General features: G+C 41.4%; 1 protein-coding gene across 3 annotated transcripts in view; it reads left to right on the top strand.

Annotated features, from left to right (window-relative positions):
- The window catches only part of ABI1 (abl-interactor 1), a 55,707-nt gene extending 39,140 nt beyond the window's left edge, over positions 1 to 16,567 (top strand). Inside the window, exons 4-10 of one of the 3 annotated variants that reach the window (XM_009074293.1) lie at positions 2,047 to 2,187; positions 3,900 to 4,000; positions 4,983 to 5,057; positions 6,687 to 6,863; positions 9,675 to 9,761; positions 13,981 to 14,166; positions 15,678 to 16,567. In XM_009074293.1, coding sequence (XP_009072541.1) covers positions 2,047 to 2,187; positions 3,900 to 4,000; positions 4,983 to 5,057; positions 6,687 to 6,863; positions 9,675 to 9,761; positions 13,981 to 14,166; positions 15,678 to 15,853 — 943 coding nt within the window. In that variant the 3' untranslated portion in view covers positions 15,854 to 16,567. The remainder of the gene's footprint in view (positions 1 to 2,046; positions 2,188 to 3,899; positions 4,001 to 4,982; positions 5,058 to 6,686; positions 6,864 to 9,674; positions 9,762 to 13,980; positions 14,167 to 15,677) is intronic. The other 2 variants (XM_009074294.1, XM_009074295.1) reach the window with 2 other exon arrangements.

A 16,567-nucleotide genomic window follows, 5' to 3' on the forward strand; every position in this document is an offset into this window, starting at 1 on the left:
GGGAAGGATCAGACTTCAGTGATGGTGAGAAATTGGTTTTGGCTTCTTTGGTGCTTAGGAGTTTGAGTTCTTCAGGGAAGCTGAGAAGAACAAAAGAGAAGCTGATGCCTGGCTGAACCTGAGGATGTAGTGGGGGTTTGTTTTTGACAGTATTTTAAAATGATACAGGCAAAAATAGATAGTACTGCAGAGCTGAACAGTAGCTCCTGTTGCCAGTGCATTTTAAGACAGAGCACTTTAAACCACTACTTTTCAAGGTTATTTCTGTTGGAAGCACATTTACAATCTTCCATGCTTGTCATTTTACTTGGTAGTATGTAGAGCTCTCTCATACAATTGGAATACAAAATTTATCTATTTTTCCCACAGCTGATCTCTTCTGGCAGATCTATAGGTGGTGGCAGTCTGTGTAGACAAACTAATTTACAAACACCACAGTACGTGCAAACAATTCTAGTGTTTCCGCTTTTTCCTCTGAGAGGTTTTAATAATAAATCATTACAGTTTAAGTTTAATACTGTTATGTTTCATATTGTAAAAAGGAAGTCAAGAAGTTTCTTAAAATACCAGGAAGCTGTATAACTTACCAACTCAGTTATAATCAGTAATTCAACAAAAGATTAAATGCCAATAGTTTAGTATTTTTGGTGTTGCTTAGCTGGTACATTGCCAAATTCCATGTTTTGCAAGGGATCTCTTAGTTACTGGTGAGAACTGAAGAGCTCTGCAATTCAGTTCAATAAACACACTGTTCTTAAGGTAGTAATGGGTCTGGTAAATAGATCTTGAGAGGTCTGTGTTGTATTTCTGACTTGATGCAAGTCTGCTAGGTGACTTTGAAAGCCTCTGGGCTTTGCTTTCTTGTGCTGCAAAATGGAGACAGTGAAGCTCATCTGTGTGTGAGGCACTTTCAGATGTGCTTGTGTGAGATGAGATTGCTTGATTACTGTGTGAAACAGTGCTCCTAGGAAAAGCACTGGTGATTGCAAATGTCACTCATTCTGCAAATCTTGATTCAGCCTTACTCCTGTCTTAATGAGTTGAATACCTTTAGCGAAGAATAATTGTGGAAACCATTCAGAGGGGAGAGGGAGGGGAGAGGAAGTGGGGGGAAAAGGAAATTGTTACAGTGAAAGAGTTGGTCATGTGTGGTGTACTGACAGGTAACTGCAGAATGTTACACAGATTATAGAATCATAGAATCAACCAGGCTGGAAGAGACCTCAAAGATCATCGAGTCCAACCCTACCATCATTACTAGACCATTGCACTAAGTGCCACATCCAGTCTCAGCTTGAAAACCTCCAGGGATGGTGAATCCCCCACCTCCCTGGGCAGCACATTCCAATGCCTGAGCACTCTCTCTGTAAAAAATCTCTTCCTAATCTCCAACCTAACCCTCCCTTGGCAGAGCTTGAGTCTGTGCCCTCTTGTCCTGCTGCTGGTTGCCTGGGAGAAGAGACCAACCCCCACCTGACTCCAACCTCCTGTCAGGGAGTTGCAGAGGGTGAGAAGGTCTCCCCTGAGCCTCCTCTTCTCCAGGCTGAACACCCCCAGCTCCCTCAGCCTCTCCTCATGGCACTTGTGCTCAGTCCCTTCACCAGCCTCGTTGCTCTTCTCTGGACCTGCTCCAGCACCTCAATATCCTTCCTGAACTGAGGGGCCCAGAACTGAGCACAGTGCTCAAGGTGTGGCCTCACCAGTGCCAAGTACATGTAGCTGTAGCTGTAGTAGATGGAGCTATTTTAGGTTATGTAGTTCAAAGAATGTGTTTGGGCGGTAAATTTAGTTTAGGCTTTTTGGACCACTTTATACACTTAGGCTAACTCCTGTGGATCTGTCTACATAAGAGTGCTTTAGACAGTTAACTGTGACCTGTCTACCCTGCCCAGTGGAATTTGTTTAATATACCGTAATGTTGGTCACTGCGCACCGATCTCTCGTAACAACTTAAGAAAACAAATGGCTTTACTGCTTCATTTATTTATCCTTTTGATCCTCTGATTATTTTTCTTTCCATTTTCAAATCTTTTTTCCCTTGACCAGGCGAAATACTCCTTACAAAACCCTGGAGCCAGTCAAACCGCCAACGGTCCCCAATGATTACATGACCAGTCCTGCCAGGCTGGGCAGTCAGCACAGTCCAGGAAGGACAGCTTCCTTGAACCAGAGACCACGAACACACAGGTAGGCAGAGCATTTTCTCACAGTAACTCCTTCCTGCCTGGCAAGCTGGTGCTTATTAAAGTCACAGAAAAGCTTTGAAGCTTTGTGCCTGTTGGCTTTTTGTTGAAAGGCTAAAGGTAAGCTATGCTACTACTCTGAATCAATAGAACTTCACTGCATTGTTGACTTCTCTAACACAAAGAAGTGTCTTCAGACTCAGTGTCCTGAGTGTACCTATTTTAAATCTAATTTTTTTTCTTGAATTGCAGAACTGGCTCTTTCTCTGAGCCTCTTGAGCGGGTTCAGGTTTTTTCAATTTGATTTTTATCATAGGCTTCAAACTGCAAGTTAAAAACAGACGAAAGCATTCAATGTAGTTAGAAGTAAAAGGTTAGCTTCTTTTTTAAAGAGCTTCTTTATTAATTTTTTTCTTTTTTATAATCTCCCAGTAGTCAGTTAAATATGGTGGGTCACTAACAGGGACTGAGAGAGCATTTTGGACACAGCTGATAATGAAGTACTGTCAGAATTAAATAATTTCTAAATATGGCTGCATAGAAGATCTTGTTAGTCTGTTTAGCTGGCTACTGTGAGTAGTCCTTACTCTCGTCTCACAAGATCCTATTTTATGTACACTGCAGTTAGAAATTCAGCTGCAACCATGGTGACAAGATCAAGGTCTTCAGCAGACATAACACTAATTTTGAAGGAGTTATCTTGCCTTCTGTTTCAGATCACTGATTTTCTTTTTTGTAACAGTATTATTTTCTTAAGATGTATTTGAATGATGTGCACTTGACTCTTGACCAATTTGTAGCTATCCAGGAATGGTAAATAAACTCTGGCATCACTGAGTACTCTTTAATTAACATGGATGAGTTAAAGTGATATTTTGGCTTCAAAACATCTTGTCTACTTACTTTTCCTTACACTATCCATTTAATCCAAGTAAATTCAAGATTTGAACTGAGGAGTGCTCTTAGATAAGAATAAGGATGGATTCTGCTTGAATTCTGGTTCTTTTTCACTTCCCTCGTGGACAAGAAGTGTTACATCCTCCAAGAGCATGTGTAGAAATGTTATTTCACTCTAAGCATACTCTTTATTTGTATATCAGATAACATAGGCAAATTGTGAGCTGGCTGTACTGTTGCCTTTCAGACTGTCATAGAAACAAACTTCTCATATGCAAAAAGTGTGTGCTTGGGTATAGGGGAGTGTTGGATAAAACGAAAATTATGGGCACCATACCCCACCCCTTACCCCAACCAGTTTATCCTGGATGTTCTCAGTTAAAAAGCTTCTGTTCCGAGTAGAGGAATTGCTCCTTCAGCTGACAGCATAAATAATTTTTAAAAATTATTTAGAGTTTAGGCATCCAGTCTTCCAGGCCCTGCTAATTACTTTCAGTTATTGCAAGGCCCCTGAACTACTCCTGCAGTTGTTACTCTGTTGCTTAGAACTTGTATAGTTGATTATTTTTTTAAAGCATTTAATTGCACATTTTACTCATAGTGATGTTTATGAGTTTAGCTAATTCCAGTTATTAGGAGTGTAATGCAGCCAGAGTTGATCAGCTGTATGCATTTGTAGGTGAAGACAGAGGCATTTTATAGGGGATTTTTCAGCAGTCTGTAACCGAGTTAGACTAGCAGAGCTCACACAAGAAGTGTGACTGTTGATCAGCCTTTGTAGGAAATGCTGTGCTCATCCCTTGTGCTTGCCTTCTGCAGTGGTAGTAGTGGAGGAAGTGGGAGTCGAGAGAACAGTGGAAGCAGCAGTATTGGCATTCCCATTGCCGTGCCTACACCTTCGCCGCCGACCATCGGGCCAGGTATGTGGGACTCTTCCCATGGCAACCTGAGGCTTGTTATTTGTGTGTGTTTGCACAGGGATTTTGGCTGAATACAGTGGGGTGGAAACTGTCCTGAAGCACAGCCCTACTCAGGAAATCTCTTATGAGTGCTGAGGGACATCCAGAGTTTTAATTCTTGACCAAAAGTACTCAGACCAATAGCGGATGGTTAAAATGCCTTTGTTGGTCCATGGTTTTACAAGACAATCAAGGAATTACAGGGGGAGTAGAAGACAGATCAATCTTTTTGAAGCTTAACTATATTTTTACATGCCTCTCTACAATTTGGCATTTCTGGATGCCCTGAGAAGCAGCAGCAACTATGCATATGTTTACTGGGAGGTGTTGTCTTCTGAAATCCCCTGCTAACTTTGCCATCTGCAATGAATGAGAAACTGTGCAAGATCTCTCAGCATCAAAAGCACATTCCCTTGTCTTTAAGAATGAGTGGTGAGAATGTGTAGGATCCTTCTTTATTATAAGATGGTAGGATCATTATCTTGGTAATAAATCAACTCAGTCACTTGTTTGTTGTGAATTTTGCAGGCACATAAAGATAATTTGCACAAGAAAATAGTGGAGTTTTGGCATATTATAATTTTGCTATTGCAGGGGTTTCTCTGTTTCTCAGATGATAAGTCTTCACTTCCTTATACATATGTAGACTTTCCCAGGTATTCTGATTCTGCATTGGTATGAAATCTTACTATCATCTGGCATCCCATAAAAATCAATAGGAATAAAGATTGGCAGGTACAAAACCCCGGGTAGGATCAGGGCTTGAGTTTGTATCAGCTGAATTTGAATTCAATTTGAATTTGTATCATCTGAGTTTGAATTCAGCTGAAGCTGAAGTTTTGTATTGGTTTGAGAAGCCTATAAAGTGCCCTTACTTGCTTGCTTTCCTTTTTTTTTTTTTTTAATAATATGGCCTAATTGGGAATATAAACTATTTTATTAGCACCCATTTCTGTTCCTCCTGGAGTCCCACCAGCACCACCACTGCCACCACCTCTCCCGCTGGGCAGTCTGATAGGTGAGACTTGTGTCAATGCTGCAGTGATTGCAGTCATGCTGCATAATCAATAATCATCTCTTCCTAATGGACTTAGCTAGGGGGCTTTTTCTTTTAGTGGGACCTACGTGATTTTAGTATAAAAATCAGTTCTGGGATTTTTTTTGTCTGTTTTTAAACAAATCTAATCTCCACTAATTTCCTGTGGTTAAAGCCTCTGAAGGTAAATGCTCAAGGTATAAGAAAAAGGCTGCTATCTGCTTGAAATCCAGTCCAAATAAAGCACAGATCCAATTAATCTGAACTGCTATCTGCATGAAATAAAGCACAGATCCAATTAATCTGATCTATGGGAGTTCAGAATCAGCCTGAATGTTGGTGTTCTGCTGTGTCACTCCTGCAGCTGAAACTGAGCCACAACAGTTGCACCCTGGCTTAGAAATGGGAGCTGATGTGGAGGGTGATGTATGTATCCTGTTCTGTGGGCAGAAGCACAAGTGTCTGTCACGGTGGCTTGGGTTTGATTCTGTAGTGCTGCAGGCAGGAGTCAAACTGGGAGACTTGAGGATACAAACTTACTGTTCTTGAAAAATTGCTTCAAGCACTACAGGTAGCAGTTGGGGTGGGATCTGAAGGTAATGCTTTTCAAAACCGACAGGAAAAATACCCCACCCTTTCCTGTCACAAAATTAATTGATTATGAAATTAGCTTTGGAGGCTTTCACCCACATAACCCTTTGCACTTTCCCTTACAGAAATGTTAAGTGAAAGTGACTTTGGATAGCATTACAGGCCTGCAAAATTCTGATTGCTCACTGTTTGTGTGTGTGCATTTTTATATATATTTATATGATATATGTGTATAAAAGCACAAAACATTTGATTGCGAAACAATTTTTTGCATTTGAGAATTGCGTTGATTCATGTGACCACAACATGTGAGATTCACTAGTTTGCAAGGTGTGATTCTTCTGTCAGAGTTAATCCAAAAAAGAGAACTTAAATTGTTTTATTAACCTGAAAGTTTGTGCAACAAACGTGTGGAAGGTAAGTATGGGTGTTTGTCATGAGGAATGAGTGACATCTTTGTGTCGGTTGGCATTGGTGGTTCTGATTCGTTAGTGCAAATTCCATTAATATAAAAGCACAACTAGCAAATACGATTGATGAATGTGCCAAGTGGCTGAAGCTCATGACATTTGTTTTCCTGTCTTGTCAATTTTATATTAGATTGGAGACAAGTTTGGGTTCACGATGGAAGACGTTTGTTTTGAGCAGAACGTGGTTTCTTTTTTTCTGTGTGCTTTTTAAGAAAGAATACGATTGCGTGGAGTATTACTGAGATATACACTTAGGAGCTGGAACATGATTTAATTTTCCAGTCCCATCCAGTCTCTCAAAGTAGCTCTCAGCATTTCTCAATGCCCTTTATATGAGTGTTGGTGTATGTCCTGTGTGTTTTTTCTCATTATTGATTGTAACAGGGATGTTTGCTTTTCTGTTAATCTCCTGTTACTGGCCTTAAATTATTAGAGAACTGTAACCAAGTATTTCCCATGTTCTGGACTTTTTTTTCTGTTTTCTGCATTCTATCCCAAGTAATGCTCTGCTTAAGTCTTTTCCTTGGTTCCTCTGGCTAATGCTTTTCAGCTGCTCCTGGTTCAGCTCCTGGTTCCCAGTATGGCACAATGACCAGGCAAATCTCGCGACACAACTCTACCACTTCTTCAGCATCTTCTGGTGGATACAGACGGAATCCTTCTGTGACTGCCCCATTTTCTGCTCAACCTCATGTTAATGGCGGGCCTCTTTATTCTCAAAATTCAAGTAAGCTGCTGAGCTCTGAAATCACAAACTGTTTTGAGCAAAATTATTGTCAAAGCATGCATGGCATTTTAATTCGTTTATGAGAAGCGTCAATGAGATTACTGCTTTCTTTCCTAAAATAGAAGGAAAAACAAACAAGAAAAACCATGTTGAAGTTGTACAGCGATTGCACTATATGCAATTACACTGTTTCCCCCTCTGACTTGTTTGCTGTTACTCATGACAAGAAATTATTATGATTGCCTGTCTAATTATAGGCACATTATACTTGGCATTTCAGGTGTGCTTGGAGAACATAAACTAAACCCAGGGTTTTTTTGCAGGAGACCTAATATGGTTGTAATACAGTCCCACCACTACTGGCCTAGTGGCAAGAGAGTACTGTCAGAGCACAGTGCTCATGTTCATGTTACAGAACACACAGTTCCTCCCTGTCTCTTTCCTAAATACTTTCCTGTTTTCAAGTTTCTCCTTTGTTCTTAGTTTTAAGTTCGACTGTTAGAGCTCAGTCTCTCTCATTTAAGGCAGATGACTCTTCTGTTCTTTCACACTAGTAGGAGTACAGATGGAGTTGAATGAGGGAAGGGATTGATGCCATGGGCAAGTGAGCAGGTTTTTAGTCAGCAGCCTCCTGCCTACCTACCCAACAGGGCAAACAAGATATGCCACAGAAAGATCTGCAGAATACGGATCTACTTGAATGTTGGCAGAAAGCTCTATCAGGGAACTTCTTCCCTGCTGCTTCCATAAATTTTGACCAGACACAGATAGTGTAGTGATAGTTATATAATGATTTCTGCTGGTGGTGTTCAGCATGCCAACTCTTTGAACTTCAGAGGATATTTCTTTTAAAAAGAAATGTTGATGTTCGGGTTGAAGGTCTCTTTGGACCAGTGTTTGCTGTTGTGTAACTCTTAAGGAAAGAATGCATATAAAATATTTGAGACACTGAGGTGAGGAGTTTTCTGAGTGGTTTACAAGTATTATATTTAGCAGAAAGTGTTTTAATATGCACAGTACCTATCTTTTCTTTCTTCCAGTCATGATTTCCTTCCTACTCTCTCTCACCCATACCGGCCCTTCGTTTTCCTCCACACTCCTGTTCCTCCAAATTAATTCACCATAACAGCAACTCCCTCCTGCTTGAACAGTTGTGTTCCATTGAATAAACAGGATTTTACTTCTGGGAGTAGTTCAGATGTCTTAGATGCTGTGCACACCAATGTTTCTGAACGTTTACATTTGTCCAAAGCAATTTTTTGCTCAAATGCAGGTGCTGTTTCTTAATCTGGCCTCTCTGGTGTTTTCAAAATACTGATTGTCAACTTTTTTAAAAACAGTATTTTGATGGGTGTGTTTTTCTACTTGAAACTGTTTTCCTCTGTTTCTGTAACTGGTGGTTAATTTTTTTAGTGCTACTGTCTTGACATTAAACCCAGGTCCCATGTTTCCTTAAGGTTTTACTTTTCATGCTAATGAATATTCTGGTTTTTCTTAGATGTTTACTTCAATTTTGTGAGACACCTGTTTGTTCTCCCTCTTTTATTGGTCATTTATCCCGTACAGTTTATTTGATTATTGGCTTTGTAATGAACTAAATGCTTCATTTTAATTCATCAAACATTAATCTTAGTTATGGCTTTATTTAAAACTGTTGCTTACTTGGAAGTACAGAACCTCTTTCAAATTTGGTTCCAACTGGATTACCCTGCTGAATTCCCACCTTCATAGGAATTTCTCTGCTTCAGTGCAAAAGAAATTCCACTGAGAGGGGACATGGCATAAACAAATGAATTGATGTTTTGTTGGGTTTCTGGGTGGGGTTTTGGTTTGTGTTTTTTTGTTCCTGGTGCTTCAAGGGGGGAGGCATCCTGACAGAGCTGATACTTGGAATGGCTTGCCCTGCTGCTCCCACGCCTCCTCCTTACCTGTGCAGGGAAGAGTTGAACATCTGGGCTGTCAGCCTAGCATCTCTGAGCTCTGGTGCTGTGTGTCACATGTCTCATAACTCACCAGATAGGTACATACTTCAGAGAAGATGAGCATGCGAGTGCTGCTTGGGGAGCTAGTGTAGGCAGTTGTAGCAGTTGAAGCCTTTGCCAGCCTTTTAGGTTGATGAGTGCCCTCTAAGCCACAGAAGGCTTCTGCTCTATACCCATCTGTTTTTTCTACCAGCAAGCAACAAGGTCCTTTATTCTATGCAAAACAAAAGCACAGTAAGCTAGCCCCCTGCCCCATCCCAGCAGAACGAAACGGTGGGAGGTGCTCTCTGTAGTATCGATGTTGGAACGTTGTTCCTGTTGCAAAGTCGTTGTCTTTGCTGTGTTGTCAGTGCTGCTTTGCTGCACTTTGATGCAGAGCTCCTCCTTTATTTTAGGGAAGGAGTCAAGAATCCTTTGAAACATCATCTTTAGTTCTAGTAACGTACTTCGAAAAGACACCTACTAAATTCGAGTAATCCTTACTCCGCAGGAAGACGAAAGCTGAGTTTTATGTGCTCCCCAGGTGAAGCACACCAAACATGTGACAGAGCAAGAACCTTCACATGCACACCCTGAGAGCTTGCAGACACACAGCTAAACCCAGGGGCACGCTTTGCTTTTTGAGCCTTGGTTGGCTAACCATGAATTCAGCCTTGTTGGAAACACAAGCTTGAAGAAGGTTCTTGTGTGTGCGTGTTCTTGTTGTTCTTTACATACTTTGTTTTGTGGTCCTCGTTACTGACGGCTGCTTTTGTTTGTTTCCTTTTTGTTTCTTTTTTTCTTTGTCCGTTTGACTTTCCCCCATATATGGTGTGTGTGTTGCTACCAGTTTCTATTGCTCCACCCCCTCCCCCTATGCCTCAGTTGACTCCACAGATACCTCTCACAGGCTTCGTGGCCAGGGTGCAGGAAAACAGTAAGTTTGGACAAGCTGAGCTGTTAAAGGGTAGAGCCTACTCTCTTCTAGCATGCATGGCTGGCAAGTCAGACTCTATTTTGTTTCCTTTTCCAGAAGCTAATACCATCTTGCATTCTAGTGTCAATATGCTATTGGAGCTGAAGGGCACACTCTTCAATATTTTATAACACATGCATGATTATTACTCACCCATTTAAGTTCTGGAACTGCAAATTTATTATAGAAATAATGGTGTGAAATGTGGCATATGTTTGGTGTGACTATAAAAATATATCTTAATTGAAAATATTAATTTTGTGTTGAATCATCCTGCCTTTTGCACTAGGGATAATTGATTAGTTTTTATTAGAAAGGCTTATGGAGACTGTCAAAATAAGTACTGTGTAACCATTGATTTCCAATGCTACAGTGTTTTCCAAGGAGCTGTGCAGTCAATTGAAAACATGCAGTCTTGAGATCTAATGCCATTACAAAGGAGCTTGTAAGGCCTCTCTCCTCTCAGCAGCCTTTTATTCTCTATTTTTGTGTGCTCTCTAGCCAGATTTCCCTGCTGAGCTTCTTGCAGCATAGCTCTGCATGTTAGATTTGCCAGAGAGATGCTTCCTAGCTATGATCTGTGCTGTAAGGTGTGTTTTATACTGGTAACTCTGCTTTTACCATTACTGCTTGATTCCTTCCAGGTGAGTGGTACTATCTCAAGTGCTAGTGCAGGTGTAAAGTCATGTTCCTGATCTGGGGATATCATTTCTGTGGGAATATGTTGCAGATCTGTAAACAACAGATGGAGTGCAATGTAGGTAGGGTATGAAGGAAATAAAAAATGTTTTTCAAGTGCTTGGGAACCATTTGGAGGTTTGCTAGGATCTCAGGGGCTACTACTGCCCAGTTAGGTATATAGCTCCAGCATCCATTTAGGGGCCCCCAGACCTGAGTAGTGCTGCTGTTCTGCTTCCCATTAGAGCTTTTAAGTGGTTGTGTTTTGAGCATTCCCCTAGAGATAGGAGGCATCTCTCTGGCTCCCATTTGAAGGGAAGGTATTTTGCTGGTGTGCTAGGTAAATAATAATCCCATTGATGTAGAATAGTGTGCCACAAAATTGTGTTGACAAACCTTTCCAAAATTCGAAGTGTAGAGGTAAACCTGCTGAAGATGAAGGTTACAGAATATCTTCACTGGCAGATAAACTTGAGAAAATTGATACCTGCTTCTGAATTGGTCCAAGTATCATCCTCCTGGAGATAACACAGCCCTTGGGAGAGCAGAGGTGAAAAGAACAGACTTCCTTGTGTGTGCAACAACAAAATGCAAACTGACTTGTGAATGAGATTGCACCAAAAGAGCTGAAGCTTGAAATCTGGTCTTAGGAGTTGTTCTTTTAATTTTCTTTCTTTAATAGTCCCTTGGGTTTGAAGGTTATGTAATGAATATGGCTTTGAGCTGCTGCTGCCTCGTTCCAGGCCGGCGGTGCACGTGGCAGTCTGCGCATCCGCTCAGCAGCTCTGCCTGTAGAGGCTGTGGTTGAGTCTTGGCATTCTGTGCTAGACTTTCAGCTGCCTTGTTTTCTGCAAGAAGTTTCTGGGGGAGTGGAGTTAGGGAGACATGTGGGTAGAGTTGTTTCTTCCTTGTCATAGAGATCTGTGGGTATGGAAAGCAACATCCTCTGCTCTGTGGACTTCTTTCAGAGAACAAGGCCAGGGAGCTTAGAAACTACGCAGTGCCTTTCCTTTTTTCCTGCGCCCTGTGCCCAAACCATGGGTGTCTCCTTCAGAGAGGTTTTCCAGTATGTCTGGTGCCCAGGGACAAATGATTAGATGTAAATTGCTGTGTTGTCACACCCAGTCCTTTCAAACGTAGTTTGCTGGTCCCCAATTTAAAGAACAGGGATGGGGATACATGCAAGAGAAGATATCTCAGTTTGGAGCTGTATAAATACTCATCCTTTTACCCTTTCTCATTTAGTGTGGGTTTTTTGTATGCCTTTTTCTTCCCCTCCCTTAGGAGAAGAGATGCTATCCTAGGGTCTGCCTAAGAACTTAGGCAGATCTGAACAGATCCAGGAAAAGTCTAGGTTAAAATCCAGGAGGCGAGAGGATACTTTCATGGGGTGGCAGTTGTCTAATTTTCTGTTCCATTCTCTTCCCTTGTTTAAATGTGAAGTTGAATTGTTTTAAATGTTTTCCATAAAGCTTGCAGTTTCTGCACTGCATCTCAGTTAGGGTTATGTGTTGGTGCTTTCACACTTGCATTTCCTGCCCTCTTCTCTTCTTTTCAAATACGCAACTTCGTTGTTGACTAAATACAATATATTTTTTGCATGTTAAAATATTTTTTTTGCTTTTCTTAAGGTAAGGATTTCTCAAGATCTCAAAGGATTGTTGTTTCCATATTGTTTTTTCCCTGGCTGCAGATAGAGGTTAAGGGGAGAAAGATGTGCCAAAAATACTGTACAAAACCAATCCATTCATAAACGGTGTTGTCATGTGTCTGCAGTGGATTAATGAAGCCTGTGAGTGCTGTTCAGTAACAGGGGCAAGATGTAGTGTTCACTCTGCCAAAGACTTGGGGAGTCTGTCTCCAAGTGACATAAATGGGCTTCTGTAATGGGAGAGGAATCACTGATACAGTGTCAGCCAGTCTAAGTGATGGAGGGAGCTGTGGGGTGTACATGTCAGCTAGTCAAGCTGAAGAGGAGCTGAGCTTGCAGGTGAAAAATAGCATTGGCTCTTCAAGGGTAGTGAGTGAGCTGGATGCCAGGACTGAGGCAGCTTCTGCTGGTTCCTGCTCCCTCATAGCAGTTCTGGCTTCCCCCATAATAGCACAGCCAGTCTGACCCAGCTGGGACCTGGGAGCTCTGCTCAAGCCCCTTGTCAAGGGTATGGGGGTGAAGAGCAAGTTTAGTCACCACTGGAGTAGTGGCCAGGGTGAAGTAAAGGGTAGTCAAGCAAGCAGAAACCGTATTTCTAATCTCCAGTGCCATTTTAACTAGTGGTAGCTGAAGCTCCACTCAGTGCAATGTTGTTCTTTCCTTGCTCTGTAGCTTGGCTTTCTTCTTAAAATTTGTGTAGTGTGCTGGAACTGCACATTCTGGAACCTGATGGCTCGTTCCATCAAACCCTGCCTAGGGCAGTGATTTTCAGCCTATGTTTTCAATGTGCAGAATCCCAAATCTCTTGAAAATGAACCTGTATTGCTATGTAACAAAGTTGACTTTAGTGACAGTAACTTAATTTCAGTAACTTCTGGGTTCATAGTGCTTATACCTGGGTCCATGTGAGGTGGACCACAGCTCCCAAGGAATAGGATACGTGTCTTGGTGTCTTGCATCTGAGCTTGCCATCTCTCTCCTCTAATGTCAGCTGCTGTGAACGCTACTGGAAACTGATTTGATGAACTGATTTTAAAAGTGATTTGTACCATAATGCCTTTCTCTTTTTCCCTTTCCCAAAGCAACTTGTAATTGTGCTGATTGGAGAATCTCAAGGCAGGGATTTGACATTTTGGATTATACACTTAATTCCATGAGCACTTTTTCCCTAAGACCAGCAGCTGCCTGTTGTAGTTTTCTATTTATTAACCGAATCCTGAATGTGTACACACACACACAAGCTAGTCTGCCAGATAAGGATCTGTACAAAAGCTTTTCTTCTGCAGAAGGATTACTTGGCTTTCTCTTACCTGGTTAAACACTAGAATCTTCCCTTTATTATGATGCACACCAGATATTTTTGTCCCCTTCATGCTAGCTCTGAGAGAGAGGAATCCAAGGAAGCAGTGTTCAGAAACAGATTGAAGTGATTGTTACAAAGGATTTGTTAAAAACCAACCAAGCTGCTGGCCCAGTCCAGAGGCTTGTTGCTGCCTGGCTCAGAGGGTGCCACTCGAGTCCTCCCATAGCTCACGCTGCAGCCCTCAGCGCATGGACGTTGGAGCAGGAAGCTTTCCTCTCTGCTGATGTTCAGCTTACGCCCCGCAGCATGTGCTTTGACTCTAGTAGCATTTATTCGTAGATTTGACCACTAATAACGAATAGAGTTGCGTGTTGTAGCTGTTACTACAAAGCCTCTGTTTCTAATCAGTGCATGGTATTATAGTGCATGCTGTGTGTGTTGTCCCCCCCCTCCCCAGCCCTTTTATTTACAGTGTGCAGCCTCAGGTTTGTTTGCATCTCCGCACTGTTTTGATTTAAGAAAAAAAAATAATCTCCAAACGTTTCTAGTTGCGGATAGCCCGACTCCTCCCCCTCCTCCACCTCCCGATGAGATGCCGATGTTTGATGACTCTCCTCCTCCTCCACCCCCACCCCCTGTGGATTACGAGGATGAGGAGGCTGCTGTCGTGCAGTACAGCGATCCCTATGCGGATGGAGATCCTGCTTGGGCACCTAAAAACTATATAGAGAAAGGTAAGAGAAACATTGCAGCTGCGTTTGTGCAGTGTCAGAGAATTAATGGCATCTGAAGGGAATGAAGAGATGGAAGAAAAAAGCTTTGTTAGGAGAAGCAGATGTAAATGGGATGGTGTTCATCTTTGCTGAGCTCGACCCTGTGTGTAGCTACCTCTGGGCAACCATCTAGAAACAGTGTTGCAAAAAGGCCACAAATGCCGAGCTCTATTTATCCCATCAAACCATAGAGCTAGAGTGGATCATTAGACTTTGATCTATAAAATATGTTGTGAGGCTTCCTTGGACACTTAGCAGTGAGTCCAGATCAGCAGACTGTGAACTGTGCTTAGGTATGAACTCATATAGTAAACTTCTCTTCCCATGGATAATGGAGGTGCAGATTTCCTGCCTGTGAACGTGTCTGTACTCTGGCACTAACCATTTTGTGAACAGCAGTGCTGCCAGTTTTCTCATGATCTGCCTGGTGTGCATACAAAATGGGGCAGGTAACTGTGGTGGCACAGCTCCTGTGTTCCACCTTCACTCAGAGCTGGACTGTGTGCAGGACATACCTGTGGGGTGAAAATTACTGATCCAGCACATCCTTACTTGCTAGGCATTAATATATCGAATTTCTGAGAATATATAAATGTGTAACATAGTAGATTCTTGGAATTCATAAAGCTGATCAGTTGCATAAATCCGTATTAACTGTTTTGAAGGGTAAGGCTGTGATGGCCAGAGTCTGTGTATTCATAGTGGTTATTTATAACTCCAGTATTGTTGGTGGTGACATTTGCTTTCCTTAGAGAGATCTCTGCTTTGTTACTGGCACACAGTGGGTTAGAGGTTGACAAGAGCAATGTATTCACCAAGCAGGTACTGAAAAATAGCTGATGTTGCTGTAAATTCACTTCTACTTTCTCCTACAGTAACTTTTACACTTGCACTCATTGCAGCTCCTTGAAAAGTAATGCCAGAACTTCTTGTCACGTAGAAGGTCTGTAGGAAGGACCATCCATTTCTGTGCAGAGGCTTTGTGCAGCTGTGTGTGCACAATCACACACTGAAGTAAGCACTACGTAGCTGCAGGGGCCCTAGTGGAATGATTTTTGAATTATTTTTTTTTAAAAGTGTGTTGTAATCAAGAGACCTATATACAGGGGTCTGTATGCTTTTGAGGTAATCTGACCAGAACTGGCTGCCACACTCATGGAGTCAGTTATTTCATAGTTGTCCATGTGGTCCATTGTGCTGTGTTGCAGTCAGTCGAACCTCTCTGTCAGCAGCTTAACTGAGCATTCAGTGTAGGCCCACCCACTTCTTTCTGATAGCTAATGTTGCAAGGAAAGTGAAATTTCATTTTCTGGACTTAATATTCAAGAGGGAAAGCATGTGAGTTGATTATGGAAAATCCCGGGACAGCAAACTAGTGTTTGAACGTTTTTGGGTTTTTTTTGACGTGCAATTGTTTTTTTAATCCTGGTGCTATTAATAAAATGCTAAATGTGTTCCTGTTCAATCCACAGTTGTTGCTATATATGACTATACAAAGGACAAAGACGATGAGCTGTCGTTTATGGAGGGTGCAATCATTTATGTGATAAAGAAGAACGACGACGGCTGGTATGAAGGAGTTTGCAATCGAGTAACTGGCTTGTTTCCTGGGAATTATGTTGAATCAATCATGCACTATGCCGATTAAAATCCTTTGCTTTTCAAAGTTGGGTCTTGTATTCAGTCATACCATGATTATTTACAAGGGGTAACTAAAAGCTAACGGAATTGTCTTAATATACTTTCAGAACAATGTGCCCATTTCTTCAGGCCATACTGTTTTAATGGTATGATTGAATGTCCATCTCTCTTTAAGTCTCTGGGGACAGTATGTCTTACCTGATGGCAATTTGTAAAACAAGCAACTCTCTATAACTGGTTATACTTATTTACTTATGCATTGTTAATTTTATGACCAGCCTAAATATTATGGGGAAGTAGGGTATAATATTTAATGAACCATGATCAGATTGTGCCATTACATTTTTCAGTACAGCATGGTAACTAACACTACGTTAGACTAACATATTAAAATCTGGATGAGAAGTTTAATGTTAGTGCTGGTCATATTACTTTTTGTTTAGACTCTTTGCTCATTCTTGAACTATATTTGTTTAAAGCATGCATACAAACTTATGTATTGAAATATACTTTTTTAAAAATCCAAGATGCTTCCAATTGTTGTAATCTTTACCTGGAGTATTCTCACTAAAGTCTATTACAATGAGTTGTTTGGGTCTAAGGTGTCCATGTGAATCAAAAAATGGGTGGTCTTATGTATGTGTAATTTGTACCCAAGTTTTTTTAATGAGTAAATTTACATTATGACTTTTTCCATTCATAAATATATAAGTGAACCAAA

This window comes from Acanthisitta chloris, unplaced genomic scaffold (genome assembly GCF_000695815.1).
Source record: "Acanthisitta chloris isolate BGI_N310 unplaced genomic scaffold, ASM69581v1 scaffold4075, whole genome shotgun sequence".
Lineage (NCBI taxonomy): Eukaryota > Metazoa > Chordata > Aves > Passeriformes > Acanthisittidae > Acanthisitta > Acanthisitta chloris.